Source organism: Epinephelus lanceolatus, chromosome 15 (genome assembly GCF_041903045.1).
Source record: "Epinephelus lanceolatus isolate andai-2023 chromosome 15, ASM4190304v1, whole genome shotgun sequence".
In the NCBI taxonomy this organism is placed as follows: Eukaryota; Metazoa; Chordata; class Actinopteri; order Perciformes; family Serranidae; genus Epinephelus; species Epinephelus lanceolatus.
In genome coordinates, this window is record NC_135748.1 from 4337509 (window position 1) to 4355577 (window position 18069).

General features: G+C 39.5%; 1 protein-coding gene across 2 annotated transcripts in view; it reads right to left on the reverse strand.

Annotated features, from left to right (window-relative positions):
* The window catches only part of galcb (galactosylceramidase b), a 40542-nt gene extending 28820 nt beyond the window's left edge, over positions 1–11722 (reverse strand). Inside the window, exons 1-5 of one of the 2 annotated variants that reach the window (XM_078174866.1) lie at positions 11533–11722; positions 11345–11413; positions 11197–11260; positions 7506–7619; positions 1558–1697 (exon numbers count right to left, since the gene is read on the reverse strand). In XM_078174866.1, the coding sequence (XP_078030992.1) occupies positions 1558–1697; positions 7506–7619; positions 11197–11260; positions 11345–11413; positions 11533–11673 (528 nt within the window). In that variant the 5' untranslated portion in view covers positions 11674–11722. The remainder of the gene's footprint in view (positions 1–1557; positions 1698–7505; positions 7620–11196; positions 11261–11344; positions 11414–11532) is intronic. The other variant, XM_033643239.2, reaches the window with a different exon arrangement.
* Between the last annotated feature and the right edge of the window lie 6347 nt (positions 11723–18069).

Below are 18069 nucleotides of genomic sequence, written 5' to 3' on the forward strand. Positions count from 1 at the left end.
GGGGAAAAAAATGGTAGAAACTAGTGCTGCACGATTTGATAAAAATGTGCGACTGCGATTATGGTGGACAATATTGTGATTTGCGATTGCGATTACAATCTAATTACAATAAAATATAATAAATAAATGGTATCATGAGTCTTTTTGCTTGATTCAGTGTTTCCCCTACATTATATTAGCGGGGCACTGACCTGACAGTTATTGTTATGGACGGACAGTGTGTCAATGACCATCAACAGACTGAGCACAGTCAAACATGCTGCTCACACAGCAGCACAGCACATCTGCAGATGAAAATTAGCCTGTATGGCTAAATTTGGCACATTTACGTGGCTTAAGTGATCATGTTAATTAATGTGCACTGTCCCCTCTTAAATAAAATAAACATAAACTGTACACACACCGGAGCGAGCCTGTGTTGCGTTCAGGCATTGTCACGTAAATGACAAATTCCAGCGCCATAGCACAACACAGCAGCATGTCAAGTGGGCCGAACCCGAGCAAAGTTGTTCAATTTTTCATTTGTTATGGAGTCCATGATTTCCCTGTGACACTTACAAATGTTTGCTTAACTTGGATGTTGTTTTATGAGGCTCTGGCGGCTTTCAGCTGTCTCTTTGTCTTTAACATTACACGGCTCGGCTTTCTCTCACATGCACTCTTCCTACTTTTCCCTGTGCTGTGCTGTCTCAAGTGTTGATATAGATTGGTCGTGTTGCCGCGGGGCGTGGCGACTTTAACTTTTAAACTTTTACACAGCACGTCTTTCAGGTACGGCGACGTTGGACAGAAAGACGTGCTGTGTAAAAGTTTAAAAGTTAAAGTTGCCACGTCCTGTCTCAAGTGCTGATATAGATTGGTCGTGTTGCCGACTTTAACTTTTACAATTACACAGCACGTCTTTCTGTTCAACGTCGTCGTACCTGAATCCAAAGTATCGCCGTGTAACAGACGTTTTTTTTCGCCAGCTCAGCCTGTTCATGGTCGAGCTCATGCTCTTCTTCAGTGTCTGTGTTGGTCACTGGTGCATGCCGGCTGCATGCACCAGGATAGCTTGTGGGCGTGATGTCAACAAACTCCACACACTACAGGAGAGGCAGTCACGTTCACAGGCACACACGTTAACATTTATTTAGCCTACATTAAATCGCAAATCGCAGCCTTTTATGCGGTTATGTAATCGCATAGCCTGACATCGTGATTGCGATTGCGATTAGATTAATCGTGCAGCACTAGTAGAAACGTCAGGAAGAGCAAATGAGGAAGGATCCCTCTTCCAGCACGGAAAGACGTGCAACAGATGTCATACAGAACAGATCTACATTATAAATCAACAGTAATCCGTATGACACAATCATACATAAAGAGAGACAGAGAGAGAGAGAGAGAGAGAGAGATGCAGGACAGAACAGGCAATAACAGAAGTTGCATACAGATGTACAAACAGAATGTCCACTGTGAAGGTTTGGGCAGTTCTGATGATAAAGGCAGCTCTACTGTTCTACACACAGCATGGTGATTGAACAGGAATGAGACTCAAAGTAAATGAGTACATACCCCAACATAGTCAATGTCCAGGTCATGGTACTGCTTGGCACCAAGGATCCAGTTCACCACGTATGTTGCAGTGATGTCTGGGTAATCATAGGGCCAGTTCTTACCGTGGCCCACCCAACCAGGAAACGCCCAGGGCAATCCTACATGAAGACATACACCAACAGACACATGCAAGGCTGAGGATGCACTGTGTACCATGTATATCGTGTGATGACAGAAATGTGTCCACCAATATACATTTGGCTAAACTGATTCTACCATAGAAGCTATAGAGTGTGCCAGGGCTGACGTCAAAACCCGGAAGCACTGGTTCCCGGAAGAGAAAGTAAATGTGATTTTTGCATTGCGTTTTGGATTATGTCAGAAAATAAGCTCTGTGGCTAACACAAGTTTATGATACTTACAGGTTTTGTTCAGCGAGATAATCTTCACATATGAACACCTTTCATACCGCATTTGAAGCTTAAATGCGATCGCCAGAAGTAAAAAGCTAACGTTAGGCTTTAACGGACTACATGACTACTCCACGTTCACATGACTCTTGACGTCACCGCCACTAAGCTTTCAACTGATTTCGGCCGCTTTATTTTAAAAACATTGTAAAATGGGGAAATCGGCCTGTTTAAGCTAAATAAGAAGCTGTAATGGCAGACTGCCAGCACTCTCGCCTGTTCGGGGTGATGACGTTTAATGTCCCCGACAGAGTTTGTAGTCATATTGAGCAACTTGTTAGCAACCGCCTTTTTTACGACACGTAAAAGCTTCAACATTCACAAGTAGGGTATTTACTGACGTGTTTTATGTCGTAGAACAAAACCTGAAACTCGCTTAAGCTTTTGTTAACCACAGACCTTATTTGAGGCATTTTACCAAAATCCCATTCAAAAAACGTATTCACTTTTAGATGAGAGAACCGGAAGTGCTAAAATCGCTAACGGAGTTCCGGGTTTTCCGGGTTTAGGGCAGGTTATATGTAGCAAATTAGGGTGTGCGTGATCTCATGAACTCACTAATCCAGCTGGCTTGCTATGTACTGTGATTTGGGCAGACATGGAGGACAGTGAAGTTGTGCATACAGAAACCTGTAACACCTGAAATTACTGTTCTCAGGAACCTTAAAGCCTCCATTTTGAAACAATTTTGGTTTTACCGTTTTGAGTTAATGTTAATTCATATAGGTTTAAAGGTGGAGTCTGTGATTCTGGAGAAAGACTGTTGATATTTGAACTAAACATCCAAACAAATACACTTCTCAAATCAGTGGTCCTTCATGGCCAAAACACACCAGCAACCAATGGTGTAAGTCAAAAAATACGCCCCTATCATTTTCAATGTACCATCCCAGAATCCGTGGCGGCTAGACGCGCGTCAGCACTCCTGAACGTGCTGTCCAGTGGCACCTCACACCACTATCCAATTTCCAGCCTCATCGCCCCCAGAATTAAATGCACTTTTCCCCAACTTGCTCTCTGCTTGTACATACCAGCCAGGATGAGGACAGACTTGTTGCTGAGGTCAACCTTAACGACCCACAGTCCTGACATTATGCCACATTATGGCTGTGGCTCAGAGGAAGAGCGAATTGTGTCAAGGTATCCTTCTTGGGCAAGATACTGAACCCCAAATTGCTCCCGATGCCTGTTCAATTGGTGTACGAGTGCATGTGAATGGTTACTGAGTAGCAGGGTTCCAGACTGAAGGCTGATTCCAAATATCCACCCTCTGGACTTGCCAACTGAGCCCTTGCTGACTTCAGGTGTATGTAGTCTGACGTATCTACTGTCATCACGTAAAGTCTGCGAGGGCAGAGACTGCAAGCAACTGATAGACAGCCCTTGAGACTGTTTTACTTGTTGCCATGTAAATGTTCAACTATAGCTGCTGTCATATTCATATGTCCTATAAGTTGATGAATAGTGTCTACTCATCTATTCCTGTAGATAACAAGATATAAATCCCATGTATAGACTTTTTTGTGACTAAACAAAAATGTATTCATACATCTCTATGTAACAGGCTACAGCCGTTTGTAAATAAGGATGGGACTATAACTCTATAAACTGAGTATTACTTACATTAGAAGACCTTCTTTCGTCCTTTTCAGCCAGTTTTTTAGCCTATTTCATTGCTGCAGCCACAATTATAAAATGCATTTTCAGTCCCTCTACAGCAGGCCTATTCAATTGCCATATTAAATGGCCCGAGTCAAATCTAATCAAGGCTGTAATAATAGTAAACTCTGACATTATTGGCTCTTATCGATACTTTTTTAAGTTTTGGTTTCATGTGTTATCATGCTGCAGCCTCTCTCCTGTTCTCGGTGTGTCAGGGCTGACCACCTCCTCACAGCACGCGCGCACTCGCGCGCACACACACACACACGCAGACACACAATCATAACAGAGTGAAGTCAGACAACAGAAGTGAAGCTGCGGTGCAGATGAAGGTAGTAAAACTTCAAGATTACTGGAGTTGATGACAGTTACTGTAAGTAAGTGCAATAAAACCTCTGTCAATAAAAAGCCAATACTTTATCCATACACGTGATCAGCATGTAGAAAGCCATTTTTCAATCCGCTCTGCCCACAGCCTCTCATTCACCGCTTTTATGGTTTACAATCGCGGTTTACACAAGCACATTGCGCTAGTGGGGCTAACTAAAATGAAAGCTGTCTGTGTGTAGTCTAACACTTTATCTGAAAATGTACCTGAGGTAGCTACCTCAGGTACATTTTCAGATAAAGTGTATACATACATACATACATCCCTAAGCACTCTCAAACTTCCCAGGAACACGCCCTCAGAGTCTGCAAGTCTTCAAGTGCAGTGAAGTGGGAACATTTGGATTCAGCCGGACAGTTTCCCAACAGTTTCCAGCAGCCTTCAGTCCGTACAGGAAGTCACAGAAACAAGATATGATGATGATGTCCGATATGATGTTGATTCATCAAAATATTCAGACTCATATTTCAGTTTGTTCTCAGTCTCCAATTGTTTTAATCATAGTAGATTAATTTATTAAAATGCTTTATAGGCTTTCTGCAATTTATGTTCATGTTCAATCTCCATTTTACACAAATTCTCATGTAAATCAGCATTATATCAGTTTGCTGCTGCAGAGCAGCTGAGCAGACCTGGCGCCTCAACTACATAGGCTAAATAAATTGTGTCTGACTATAAGGTTAATATTTTCAGAGGAAAAAAAAATACAAGACAACAGCTTTCATTAAAGGGATAGTTCAACATTTTAGCAAATTTGCCTATTGCCGTAATCCCTTTGTCATATGGGTAGGTACATTACCTTTAATTGTCAGTGCATGCTGTTCTGAGATCGGTGGGACAGAGCTGCCCGCTGAAATGGAGGTGAACGGTACAGGTCCCTCTCTCCCTCAAAACTAATCAAATACACCACCAAATGACTCCAAAACGCTCTTGTGGACAACTTGTAGCTTACACATTCACCACGCTATGAAATAATAATGTAATATTACGAGACAGAGTTGTTTTGAAGCCAAATGCAGAGCCAGAACTACATTCCAGACATACAGTACTTGCTGGGCGGAGTGATTTCAAACAGCGTATGTTTAGTGCAGTTACTCCCGTCATCAAAACAATAAGTTTGTTGAGAAGAAGCCAGAATATACAGAGGAAGAGTTTCAGGTTTTGGAAGAAGAGAGAGCAAGAAGGGAGCTTGAGGCTGCTGAGCAACCAGGGGCTGAGGGGAGACCCAGAGCCGGTGGTGTAAATGTGGGGTACACCTGTGCAATATAAATATAGAGTACGCCTCAAAATAATCGTCGGAACACGGGGAGAACATGCTAACTCCACACTCATAAATCACCACAACTCCTGAAGGAACAACAACATAAAATGTTCCCTAGCAGTCTGTTTATTCCCAACAATGAGAAGTAATGCCAGTCACTTCACTATATGCTCTGGGCAAGCACTTATCCATAACATAACCACAACAACATTTGCATTTTAGCCTTATTTACCATGCTTGGGTTGTAGGCTAATGTTACTCAACATGGAGGTAACGTTACAGCAGAGAGATTGCTGAACAAAATACACAACGATCACTTACCACGTCTGCACGTTTTGTGATGCCGACAGATGGCGTGACAGTATCTTTCAAGAAAGGAGTTTGAACCATTCCTGAGCTTCTGCGCTCCATCCTTTCAGCGTAGTCCTCCGGTAAAAAATGGCAGGAGCACACAAACATTTTCCGGACCGTTTCCACCAGCATGTTGGGATCGATGTCCAGCACAAATAGCCATTGTTTCATCCTGTCCGTATTACTGGTTGGAACTACGTGAAACTTCACTTTGCTCCATGTCTTCGGCTTGTTACTGCAACCTTTTACAATGCATGTGTAAACCATGATTTACAAAAACACTTGTAAACTTTCCTCAAACCTTCTGCTGCGTCCAGCTGACGATACCGTAAATGGCTACAAGCAATAACAACGGCACTGTCTCAGCTGCGCACTGTGTCACTCCACCCAGTGGTTTACTCAAGAAAGTAGTTCAGAGTATTTGCTTCATGTGTCGTGATGTTACTTAATTATACATTATTTTTTCATAGCGTGAGGAAGGCGCAAGCCATGTGTTGTCCACTAGAGCGTTTTGGAGTCATTTGATGGTGTATTTGATTAGTTTTGAGGGAGAGAGGGACCTGTACCGTTCACCTCCATTTCAGCGGGCAGCTCTGTCCCACCGATCTCAGAACAGCACGCACTGACAATTAAAGGTAATGTACCTACTCATATGACTATAGAGATTACGGCAATAGGCGAATTTGCCAAAATGTTGAACTATCCCTTTAAGATCAGAAAGCTATAGTCAGGGCTTCACATCTGTACTGATATTATTTTATGAATCCTCACATCCCACTAACCACAAATCTCTGTGATGTTCTATGTTAATATACAATAGACTGCATATAGCCAAAAATATGAATAATTGCGTTGCAGGACTATTTAAGGTGCGTCCCTACATTTTTCGCTTGTGCTCCTTAAATTTTCAGTTAGGTGCTACAGTGCTCCTACTAAAAAAAAGTTAGTCTGGCCATGTATGGTAGCCTCAGCCTCCAGTGTGTGACTGTGTCTGTGACTGGTGAATGTGACATGTAGTGTAAAATGCACTTTTAGTGGTCGAAAGACTAAGAAAGCGCTATATAAGCGCAGTCCATTTACCATTATAAAGACCATGGACAAAAGATATTACCTGGTGAGTCATAGCTCTGGAGCTCAGCGCTTTAGGTGAGAAATCAACTTTAATTAATGGGTGTCCACACATAATTTTAAGCTAATGCAGAGGTGGAGTAAGTACAGGTTTTTCAGTAAAAGTAGTAATAACTTTGTGTGGTCATCTGTTAACAAGCTGCAGCGCAATATGTACAGTGTGTGCTAGAAGCGGCATATGGGAGGCCCCTAGGGACGTTATTCAGAATTACCTCTCACACACACATGTGAAATGCTCTTACATACACTACTGAAACACTCTCACACACACTACTGAAAAAATATTCGCTCGCATATACTACTGAAACGCTCTTACACACACATGTGAAATGCTCTCATATATACTAGATAGTGTGTGTGAGAGTGTTTCAGTAGTGCATGTAAGAGCATTTCACATGTGTGTGTGTGTGTGTGTGTGTGAGAGAGAGAGGTAATTCTGAATAATGTCCCTGGGGGCCCCCCATAGCGGCATTTGAGGCGCATCACCTCACTTTATTTGTTTCCTATTAATGGAGCCAGAGCTATGTATGTGTATGAAAACCAGATTTCCTTTCAGTGGACACAGAATAACTAGCGGACTGTGAGAAAATATTTGCTAAATGTGACAAAAAGTGTACTGGATTAGAATTGCAGACTGCACCTTTACCAGCTGTTTGTTTGAACTTCCTGGAGTGCAGAGCAGAAGGAACCACATTGTGCTTCTTACCTATGAGTGTGATATTTGGATTCCTCTTCTTGGCCTCTTTCATCAGCCACCACTCGTACCCTCGGAAGTAGTTCCCATCATTCTCATAGTGCATGTGTGACGGCTCCGTTCCATCTTGAAAAACATAATAATCCAATGAAATGCACGAGACAGGGAATTGCAAAGTTAACTCATTTTTCAATATGTCATCTATGGATACAAGGTTTATACAGGGTTTATCCATGGCCCTGATGCAAAATACTATACTACCAGAATATCAAAACAGTTACATTATACTATACGACATCTGGCTTACTATTAGAGCCCTGTCTTCTGTACATGGATAGCACAGGATGAGTTGGAAAGGAAACAATTCTGGTTCACTACTCCTCTCCGCCATGACTCTTTCTTGTTGCAAGCTTTCAGCAGCAAAGTCATTTGAAGTTATTGTTTTGCAATGTGCCGTTTTCAGAGAGACATGCCAGCTTTTAAAAAATAAACTGATAAGCGTAAAGGCATAGGATTCAGAGTCCAGTTTGCTATTGATTCTCAAATGGAACCAGTTCTGGATTCTCATCTGTTACGGACTAGTCAAGTTCTCCTGTTCAAGTGCCACTCTCGCTAGCTCTAGCTTCTGCTCCTGCTCTCTTGCTGCCACCTTTGCCAACTCAAGCTGAAACACCCTCTCTCCTCCTCCCTCTTGCGTACTACTCTCCCTTTCTCTTGCTCCGCTCTCTCTCCCTCTCTGCTCGATCCCTCTCCTGTACGGGATCAGGAAAGAACGGAACAGCAGACTGGTTTGCCAGGCACGAGACATAACACAGGTAGGCCAGCTTACCAGGTACGCAGGCTATGTGCATTCAAACGGGGTAACTCCTCATGGCATGGCTGCAAAAGTTTTCCTCTGCCACACTCACACACCTGAATCTTGTCACCTCATTAACTAACTCCAGAGGGTGCGTGCGCACCTCAATGACGTGACATAAACAAACACACAGCTCTACCATACCATTATTTCTCAGTGGAAACCAGTCCAAAACGTAGATGAAAGACAAGGAAAAGGAAAAGGAAAAGAAAAGAGGAACTATAATCCTCCTATCACTCCTAACACATCCCTAGCTGACATAACACCACCTTTACGTTTTAATACTTTAGACATTATGAAGTAATGTTATATTTGTTTTTCATATTATAATCTCACTGTTAAATTAATATTCTTTTTAAAATGACACTTACTACTCATCATATTTCAGGATACATTTAAAAACACCAGAGGTTAATACATTCACCACTAAATGCTGGTACTGACAATGGCAATTTTAACAATCAGTTCATTGTCAAAATGCATTTTTGACACTTTTTTCAGCTTCCACCTCCTTAAATGTGTGAATTTTCAACTTAACTCAATCTTATAGTGCTGTAAATTAAACATCTTTGGGTTTAATGCCCCAATTACACAGAAAGTGTTTTGGCAGCTTGAGACAGCGTTTTGTATTTTTTTTTTTATGAGAATGAAGCTTTTTGCTCGCTGTGTTTGCGTTGCTGTGTGCCTCGTGTTTCTGCACTAGTGTTGTCACGATACCAAAATCTTTGTTTCGGTACCATTACCAATATGAATTTCAACACTTTTAGATACTCTTCTGTACTTTTCCTAAGGAAAAGTCCTTTTGGATACAAACCTTTAGAACAATAAATAGTAGGGGTGTAACAGTACCAAAAAAATCATGGTTTGGTAAGTACCTCGGTACGGACGTCACGGTTTGGTAACTCAAATGTTCCACCAAGTTTGTGTTGTCTCCCTTTGCGAGGCAGACTTTCTCTTGTCTTTTTTCACGCGCCAGCTGCGGATGTTGATACAGGTGTTGTCATACACACCACTTGTGCAATCTGTGCTCCAATAGGAACAAGAAAGGCGTTTGTGTGCATAAATGAGTAAAATAGATTAATTAAATTAATGAACTGAATCAATTTCAAAGTACCGGCATTTTCCAAATGCAGTATAGCACCCTTTGGAATACTCTAGTACCGCGGTGCTATTTTAGTACCGGTATACCGTGCAACACTATTCTGCACTCTAGGCCCCTGACGTTTTTGCCGGAGTGCTCTGAACTCCTCGAGTTGAAAAAACTTCAGCTCAGAGCCAAAAAGCACCCCATGTCATCTTCGCTTTTTCCCCCATTGTCCAGTTGGATGATTTGAGAGGCGGGCCTTCTGTGGTGGTCACGACAACAAGTTAACAGGAAAAAGTGGTGGTGCTCAGTCGCCTGGCAGGACCAATGGACTCCCTGTAGTTAGTAGGCTATTCATTTTTGTTGTGCTAGGTCTGAAAATAGACAGCAGGTTGTCAAACTGCCTCCAAGTGTGGTTGCAGAGATATAACAGTTTCAAGATATACCGTGATGTAAAAGTTGATGGTTATCATACTGTATACAATTGCTTATCGACAATTTTGGGGGAAAAAATGCAACTGGACGGAGAATCTCCCTTTTATTTTACTTATTTTTAAAGGGAGACTTTTTACACATACTTCCATTGGTTCCAATGGTTTCTAGTTTTAATTACAGCAAAAAAAACATTCGTTCAACCACAAATAATACTTCTGTTTTCATTCCTTAAAGCAGAAAGAAAAAAAGAGAAATCTGGACACAATGGCTGGACCAGTTAGGAACCACTGCCTTAAAGGGTCATTCTGATAGATGATAATATAAATTCTGTAATACCATGATAGCGTGAAACTGCGATATTATCTGAGACGTTTATCGTACCATGAAAATATCACTCTGTTGCAACCCTACCTCTGAGTCATCCTAAAAAATGCCTGGAAACAGCCATTATGAAGGCAAAGATCCTGGACCAACTGGTGGTACTCCCTCTGACAGTGGCGTAAGGTAGTTACAATGGGCCCCAGTGCACGCTATTATGAGGGGCCCTATTACACCCTAGTTACAAGTTATGAAGCACACACACACATACACACACACACACACGGTTTTAAGTGCATATATTTTAGCAACAGTTTGTCTTACTGCTGCTTTTACAGTACATCCACTTGCAGATACTTGATATTGGACACATTAACATACATATCATACAGCAATCATCATTACATATCTGTATAAGACAAATCTACAAAAGAAAATAGGAAATTATTAGTTTAACTTGATAGTTTTTTATTGGTAAATTATATATTTTTTAAGTAGTTTATGTAGAATAAGTTTATAATTTGTTATAGATTGCCAGGTAGCAGTCAGGCCTCTCCACTCCATGGGCCCCAGTGCAACCGCACTGCCTGCACTGTTTATATTTACGCCCCTGCCCTCTGATCCACCCTCTTTTTTAGGGACTCATGTACCCACAAAGATCTGTTTCCCTGTGCCCAACAAACTATTTGCTGACAGCCTCTCACCCTCAACCAGAGCTACAGCAAGTACCATCTGCCTGTCCATTGTAGGAACTAGCTACTAATTATTGTAAAATATATATATATATATATATTTTTTAAATAGCAGTACTGTACAGCCCAACATGTAAAACGCTTTCTGTGTGATCGGGGCCTTAGACTGTAATTCGAAGGTGTCATCTTGGGCTCAAGGAACTTGAACTGGCCATTGTTCACTATTTTATGGCAATTAGCATGTTGAAATATGAATCAATCAATCAATTTTTTTTTATTTTTTTTTTTAAACTTGTAGTTCAATCAAATATCTCTCACCAGTAGTTTGAGCGTCTCCTCCAATCTCCACCTTCAGTATGTGCAAAGAGGCTCCAAAGTTTGGCTGAAGACAAAAAAGAAACTCTTCCAGTTGGTTCCCATGTAACGTTACTTTCAATAAAACTGTATGACCTGCATCGTATCATACCTTAAAAAGGTAGTCTAATATCTGGCTGCGGTAAGGCTCAGCGTAATTGACCAGTAAACGAGACGTCGCCTGGAGGAAGCAGCAAATAAAATGTGACATGAGAAGCAGAATAACGATAACAGAAAGATTCTGTCCTCTTATGGACAGTGTCGGACCAGGAAGTACATAAAAAAACTGACTGAACTCACCCCTCCGCCGCTCAAACCTCCAATTCCGTCAAAAACTCTCCCAACGCCCTCGTTATCGTCCAGGACATAACTCTGAGGAGAGGAGAAACTCAAAGACAAACTAAGAAATAAAACACTGACAGCCAATACGCCGTACCCCATCCTGCTTAACTCGAAACTGGGAGCTTTGGACGCCTGCGCGCGGCTGCTATGCACGCTCACTCCTTCTGTACGTCACATGACAGCGTTGCTGAGCGGTCACGTGGTCTCAATACATACAAAATATAACAAACTCTTACTGATTTTGAGATAAATATTATAAAATCTAATATATATTTCATTAGATTAGATGCAGATAAACATATATTCTTCAGCTTCCCAATTATCAAGTTTCTTCTTTCCTTAATTTTTATCAATTTAACGTTAGTTTAAAATAAACATGACAGCACTTAAAAAGAAAGATCAAAATTTTCTTTTAAGATGTCTTTTAAAAAAATCGATCTTTAAATGTACACCAAATCATGAAAATGTATGGTTTGGCAATTGTCAATTATAACTACAATGACAGTTTGCCTTTTGTGTAATAAAGTCTACTAAGAATGCAAGTTGAAAAGAGCAGACATAAATTGATAACCATCCCAGCAAAGAGGTTACCTAAAAGTTCCTGTAGATTTAGAAGTTTTGAAACCTTTAAAGAACGAGTGAACTGAGGTTGTGGTTGCCCTGAGAGACGGAGGCAGCTAATTAAAGACTGCTGAGTTTGACCTGCTCCACGTTGTGGCTGCTGCCGGTGACTCTGTGGACTGATGATTCTCAGCTGCAGGAAGGTATGTGTATATGTGTATGTATATGTATATGTGTGTATATGAGTATGTGCATTATATATGTGTGTAGATGCATGCATGTATGTATCTGGGGCATTCTACCGAATGTGTGCAAAGTCAGGCTGGAAATATTTTGAAATTTTGTATGTTTTTTTTCCAAAACTTTGTCCCTATATATATTGTACCATGTGTAAAGGTCACATATCTAGTAAAATGACTGTAAATTTTTATATTGTATTTTCAGACTGTTTTGGAATGTTTTTCCTCTCCCAAAATTTGTCACTACCGAAACATATAGTATTATATTATACAAAAAAATATATATCAACCTGTTATGCTTGTTTCTTCAGTTGTCTAAAGATTTAAATTTTTACAAATTTTGACTGAAGGTTTTCACAATTAAATCTATAAAAATTAATATTTTAACAAATTTCGAAGTTCAAATTATAGAATTCTTCAAAATCTAAATGCAATCTTTCTTTGTAAAATGTATAACGCTGATCAGATTGATTTCAGAGTTAATAACTGCTGAAACAGAACATAAATGTAACCCATTAGCATCATAATACTTTAGTTGATAACTCAATATACTTTATTTTTTACAAAACACCCAGTGTTTCGGTAGTGACTGCACTGTTTCGGTAGTGACTGTCCTGTTTCAGTAGTGACCATTATTCTGTTTTTAAGGTTGCATCATATTTCCTCAAATGTATGCCTTATGGTGGGAATGAGCAGAGTAGAACAGAGCAGAGTAGATTATAGTATAATAGAGTAGAGCAGAGTAGAGCAAAGTAGAGCAGAGTAGAACAGAGGAGAATAGAGTAGAGCAGAGTAGAGCAAAGTAGAGCAGAGTAGAACAGAGGAGAATAGAGTAGAGCAGAGTAGAGCAAAGTAGAGCAGAGTAGAACAGAGGAGAATAGAGTAGAGCAGAGTAGAGCAAAGTAGAGCAGAGTAGAACAGAGGAGAATAGAGTAGAGCAGAGTAGAGCAAAGTAGAGTATAGTAGAGCAGAGTATGGTAGAGTAGAGCAAAGTAGAGTATAGTAGAGCAGAGTATGGTAGAGTAGAGCAGAGTAGTGCAAAGTAGAGCAGAGTAGAACACGGCAGAGTAGAGCAGAGTATAGCAGAGCAGAGTATAGTAGAGTAGAGCAAAGTAGAGCAGAATATAGTAGAGTAGACCAGAGTAGAGCAGAGCAGAATAGAGTAGAGCAGAGTATAGTAGAGTAGAGCAGAATAGAGTAGAGCATAGTATAGTAGAGCAGAGTAGAGCAAAGTAGAGCAGAGTAGAACAGAGCAGAATAGAGTAAAGCAGAGTATAGTAGACTAGAGCAGAACAGAGCAGAGTATAGTAAAGTAGAGCAGAACAGAGCAGAGTCAAGCAGAATAGAGTAAAGCAGAGTAGAGTAGACCAGGGTAAAGTAGAGCACAGTAGAGCAGAGAAGATCAAGACTTTGGACCACAAAATTATAGGGTTTAACTACTGACCATTCCATTTTGTCACTACCGAAATGATCATGTCACTACCGAAACTTTACCATAGGTTTTGGTAGTGACTGTTTCGGTAGTGACATTCCTAGCTATTTTTCAGGATAAAAAAAGAATGCTAGCAGTCACATGGCTAACAAGCACATGTTTGAAGAGTTGTTCACACAGAAAAACAAACAAACAAACAAATATTTTGCATAAACCCCCCAAATTTTTACATAAATGAAGAGAGCGTGTGTTCGGTAGTGACGGTTTTAAAAGTTACACACTGATTTTCTGACTTTGGAAGACATTTATTTAAAAAATGATGGGAGTCAGTGACTTACCATGCAGCCATGTGGGACGGGGGTGCAGTACTACCCCCCTTCTCAGAAATTCAGGGGTGTGGCTAAAATCCAGACTCAACCAGTGCATTTAAACTCTTGTGTTTCGGTAGTGACATGAAAACAAGGGACACTGTTTTTTTAGCGTAGTTTCTTAATTTAAAAATTAATCCCACAATACATTTAAATCTTTCAACTTCTGTTTAAACTTAATCACAAAGTTTTAAATTACACTTTTGAAAAAAATATGAAAAATGTTTTAAGTGTTATTTACATGAATTGAATTTTAGAGGTCAGGGTTGGGGACAGCTACTTCCCAATAGAAAGTACCCTGTAAATGGTGATTTTGTATATATTTAGCTTATCACTTTTTCATTTAATGTCCTGGGTTTAAATAGGTCATAACATAATCTTTGTAAATATCTATGTCTGATTACTCAATTATATCATTTTTGTTGTTTTTTTTGTTAAGGGACAGCACTTTGCACAAAATCGGTAGAATGCCCCATCTATGTATGTATGTACTGTATATATGTTTACATATATGACTTAAGGTATAAAGGTTAGGGCATCTAATAAGCTACTTAGCTTCAGCCTTAACCCTTTCGGTCAGCCTTATGTACCCTTTTTTTTGTGTGTGAATATTTTCATTCTGTTTATTTGCTGATCGAAATAAACTCAACTAAAGATATGCCCTCTTTCAACTTGTTAGTATTGGATTTGTTTGTGGTTAACCTATTACATCACGGACCAAACAACTGACAAACAAGTTAGTTAGACTAGAATATTAGCGAGTTAGCTTACTAACTAGGTTAGCTATGCTAATGAGAAAACTTGCCAGTAGACCAGAATATTAGCAAGTCAGCATGCTAAATAGGTAGGCTTTGCTAACATGTAAGCTTGCCAATAGGCTAAAATATTGTTCTTTAAAATTATGAGTAAGGGTAATGTCATTTTGCAGTTGCAAAGACCTGTTAAGGGCACATTTTCCCTCATTTTGTAACAGCCTATTCAAAACTGTTTTTTGTAAGACTGCAGTGCTCATGTTTATCCAGGACTATTACTGTCATGTGGACTCTGGATAATGTGTTTGTTGATCCAGAACGTTCATTGATATTTAAATTTGAGATCATTGTTTATGTAGAAAAAGTTGCACTCTCTTGTGCAGTGCCTGCTGAAATATCAGCACAGGCCTCTGTGGCTCTGAATAAGATCACCTGGTAAATAGAATGGACTGATGGACAGCTGCATTGTGGCAACATGGTAAATTGGAGTGAATCTTTTATATTGGACAAAATGTATCCATGTATGTAAATGCATTTTTGTAGATTTTTTGTCTGACATGGTATCATATTGTTACAAAGACATAGGATGTGCATTTGTATTTTCAAAAAACTTTAAAATTTCAATTTCAAGAAGGATCATTTATTTATAATCTTGCAAATATGCCACTCAAGTGAAGCTTATTGATTACAGAGACAAGTCAGTTCATGTGCTGAATTGGAGGAACAACAATAATGCTCCTTATCCCAAGATTCCAGATACAACCAACAGTTCAGCTGTGTATTTATTCTGGTTAAAACAGACAAACTTCATCAAAGCAATCAGTTAACAGAGTAAACTGGACAACAGGGGCAACTACAAATAAATGTTCTGAACAGCTGTAATTGCTTTTCTGTGTTGTTTCATTTTTGACAGGAGAATGATATGCAAGGTGATGATCATTTCCGGATAAAAAGAAGCTGAGTTCATTTGTTCTTCTGCTCCAACTTTGTTTAGGTTTACAGCAGTGACACCTGGTGACTGCCTTCCTTATTACACCTCATGAAAATATGGTCACAACATAGACTGGCTCACAGCAACCCACAGAAAGTCTGGCAGAGGTTGATGTGATTCTTGAAAATAAATGTTAATTTTATAAATACATATATTCCCCATTATGTATAAACATAGGTGACTAACTAAGCTTCTGGCAGGAATAATTGGCAGCCACAAACTTTCTACAGAGAGAGAAAATTCCAAGAATTCATGTTAGATATATTTATCATTCCTCATAATTTCCTGATTTATTATTGTTGTTTGGACCCACAAATAATCGAGGATATCTTTTTTTGTAGATGTGATTTCTGGCATTATGTTACCTGAAGGTTAAAGGCTTGCTGTTGCCATGGTTTTTTGGCAGTGATATTCAATTTACGGCCTTGGGTGGCTGGTGGCCTGTGGATTGATTTCTAATTCACAATGACAATAAACGGATCACATTAGGATTGTTTTTTTGTAGTTAAGAGTGTCTGTGATTTTAAAAACAGTGCATTTGTGTGTTCATAGTATCCTACATTATTCACTATTCTTATTGCTCTCTTTTGCATGTTGCATATTGTCTGTAGGTTGCTTCTGTAGGTGTTCCCCTATACTTCAATACAATAAGTCAGATATGGTAAAAAGAGTGTACAGTACAGTGTTTGCAATGATTTGTTGTTCAGAATGTACCTTGTTTTGCATAATATCCCCACAGTACGCGCTAACTTGGACCTGATATACTTAACATGTGGTTTCCAGGTAAAATTTTGGTCGATTATCACTCCTAAAAATGTGTTCTCTTTAACTATTTCCAATTTAACACTATCAATCATTAATTCAACGGGAGTATTCAGATGTTTATTGCTTTTGCCAAACACCATAAATTTGTTTTTTTATGTTTAATGATAACTTATTTGCATCGAACCACAACTTTAGCTTCCCCAATTCTGCTGTGACAGCCTCTTATAACTGCTGAAGGTTCTCACCTATAAAGAAAATATTTGTGTCATCAGCAAAAATATTTCATATTTTTGAAACATTACATATGTCATTAATATACAGTATAAACAATTTTGGTCCTAAAATCGACCCTTGTGGTGCACCGCAACTAATATCTAAAAGAGAAGATTTTGTAACACCCACCCACCTGCACAAACTGTTTTCTGTTTTCAATGTAACTTTTTAACCAATTTAGCCCCACCCCTCTGATCCCATATCTTTCCAGTTTTTGTATTAGAATATAATGATTTATTGTGTCGAACGCTTTCTTCAAATCGATAAAAACACCCATTGCATATTTCTTACTGTCAGTTGTACTTGTTAACTCTTCCACTAAATCCATTAAAGCCATGGCAGTTGATCTGTTGGTTCTAAAACCATACTGACTGTCTGTAAGCAACTCATATTTTTCAATGAAGCTGTCCAACCGTGCAACAAAGAGTTTCTCAAGAATTTCTGAAAACTGGAAGAGCAGTGAAACTGGCCTACAGTTAGTAAACATATTTTTTTCTCCAGCTTTGTATACTGGGATCACTTTGGCAGTTTTCATTTTGGTAGGAAAGCAGCCCAGGTTGAATGACAGATTACAGATGTATGTTAAGGGGTCTACAATAGTGTCAGTTACTTGCTTTGTTAGAGTCATATCGAGACCATTCCAATCCAAGGATGTTTTGTTCTTAAACTTATTGACAACATCAATCATTTTGTCTCTATTTGTCTCTCTCAAAAAGATGATGGCTGGATTCCTCTCTCCATGGAATTTTTCAACACCTCCCCCTTGTGGAGGATTCATTTCCTTTGCCAGTTGGGGCCCCACATTGACAAAGAAGTTGTTGAAGTCATCCACCAAATCCTTTTTTATCAGTGATTGTTTTACCATTATCTATAAAATAATCTGAGAAGTTGGAGCTAGTTTTTTTGAATTTAATATAGGGCTGCACGGTGGTGTGGTGGTTAGCACTGTCGCCTCACAGCAAGAGGGTTGCTGGTTCGATCCACCCTCAAGAGGATGAAGCGGTTAGAAGATGAATGAATGAATTTAATATATTCCATGTGCCCCTGATATTTTTCTAGCACTTTGTTATAATAATCCTTCTTACATTTTCTAAGAATATCAGTCAGTTTATTT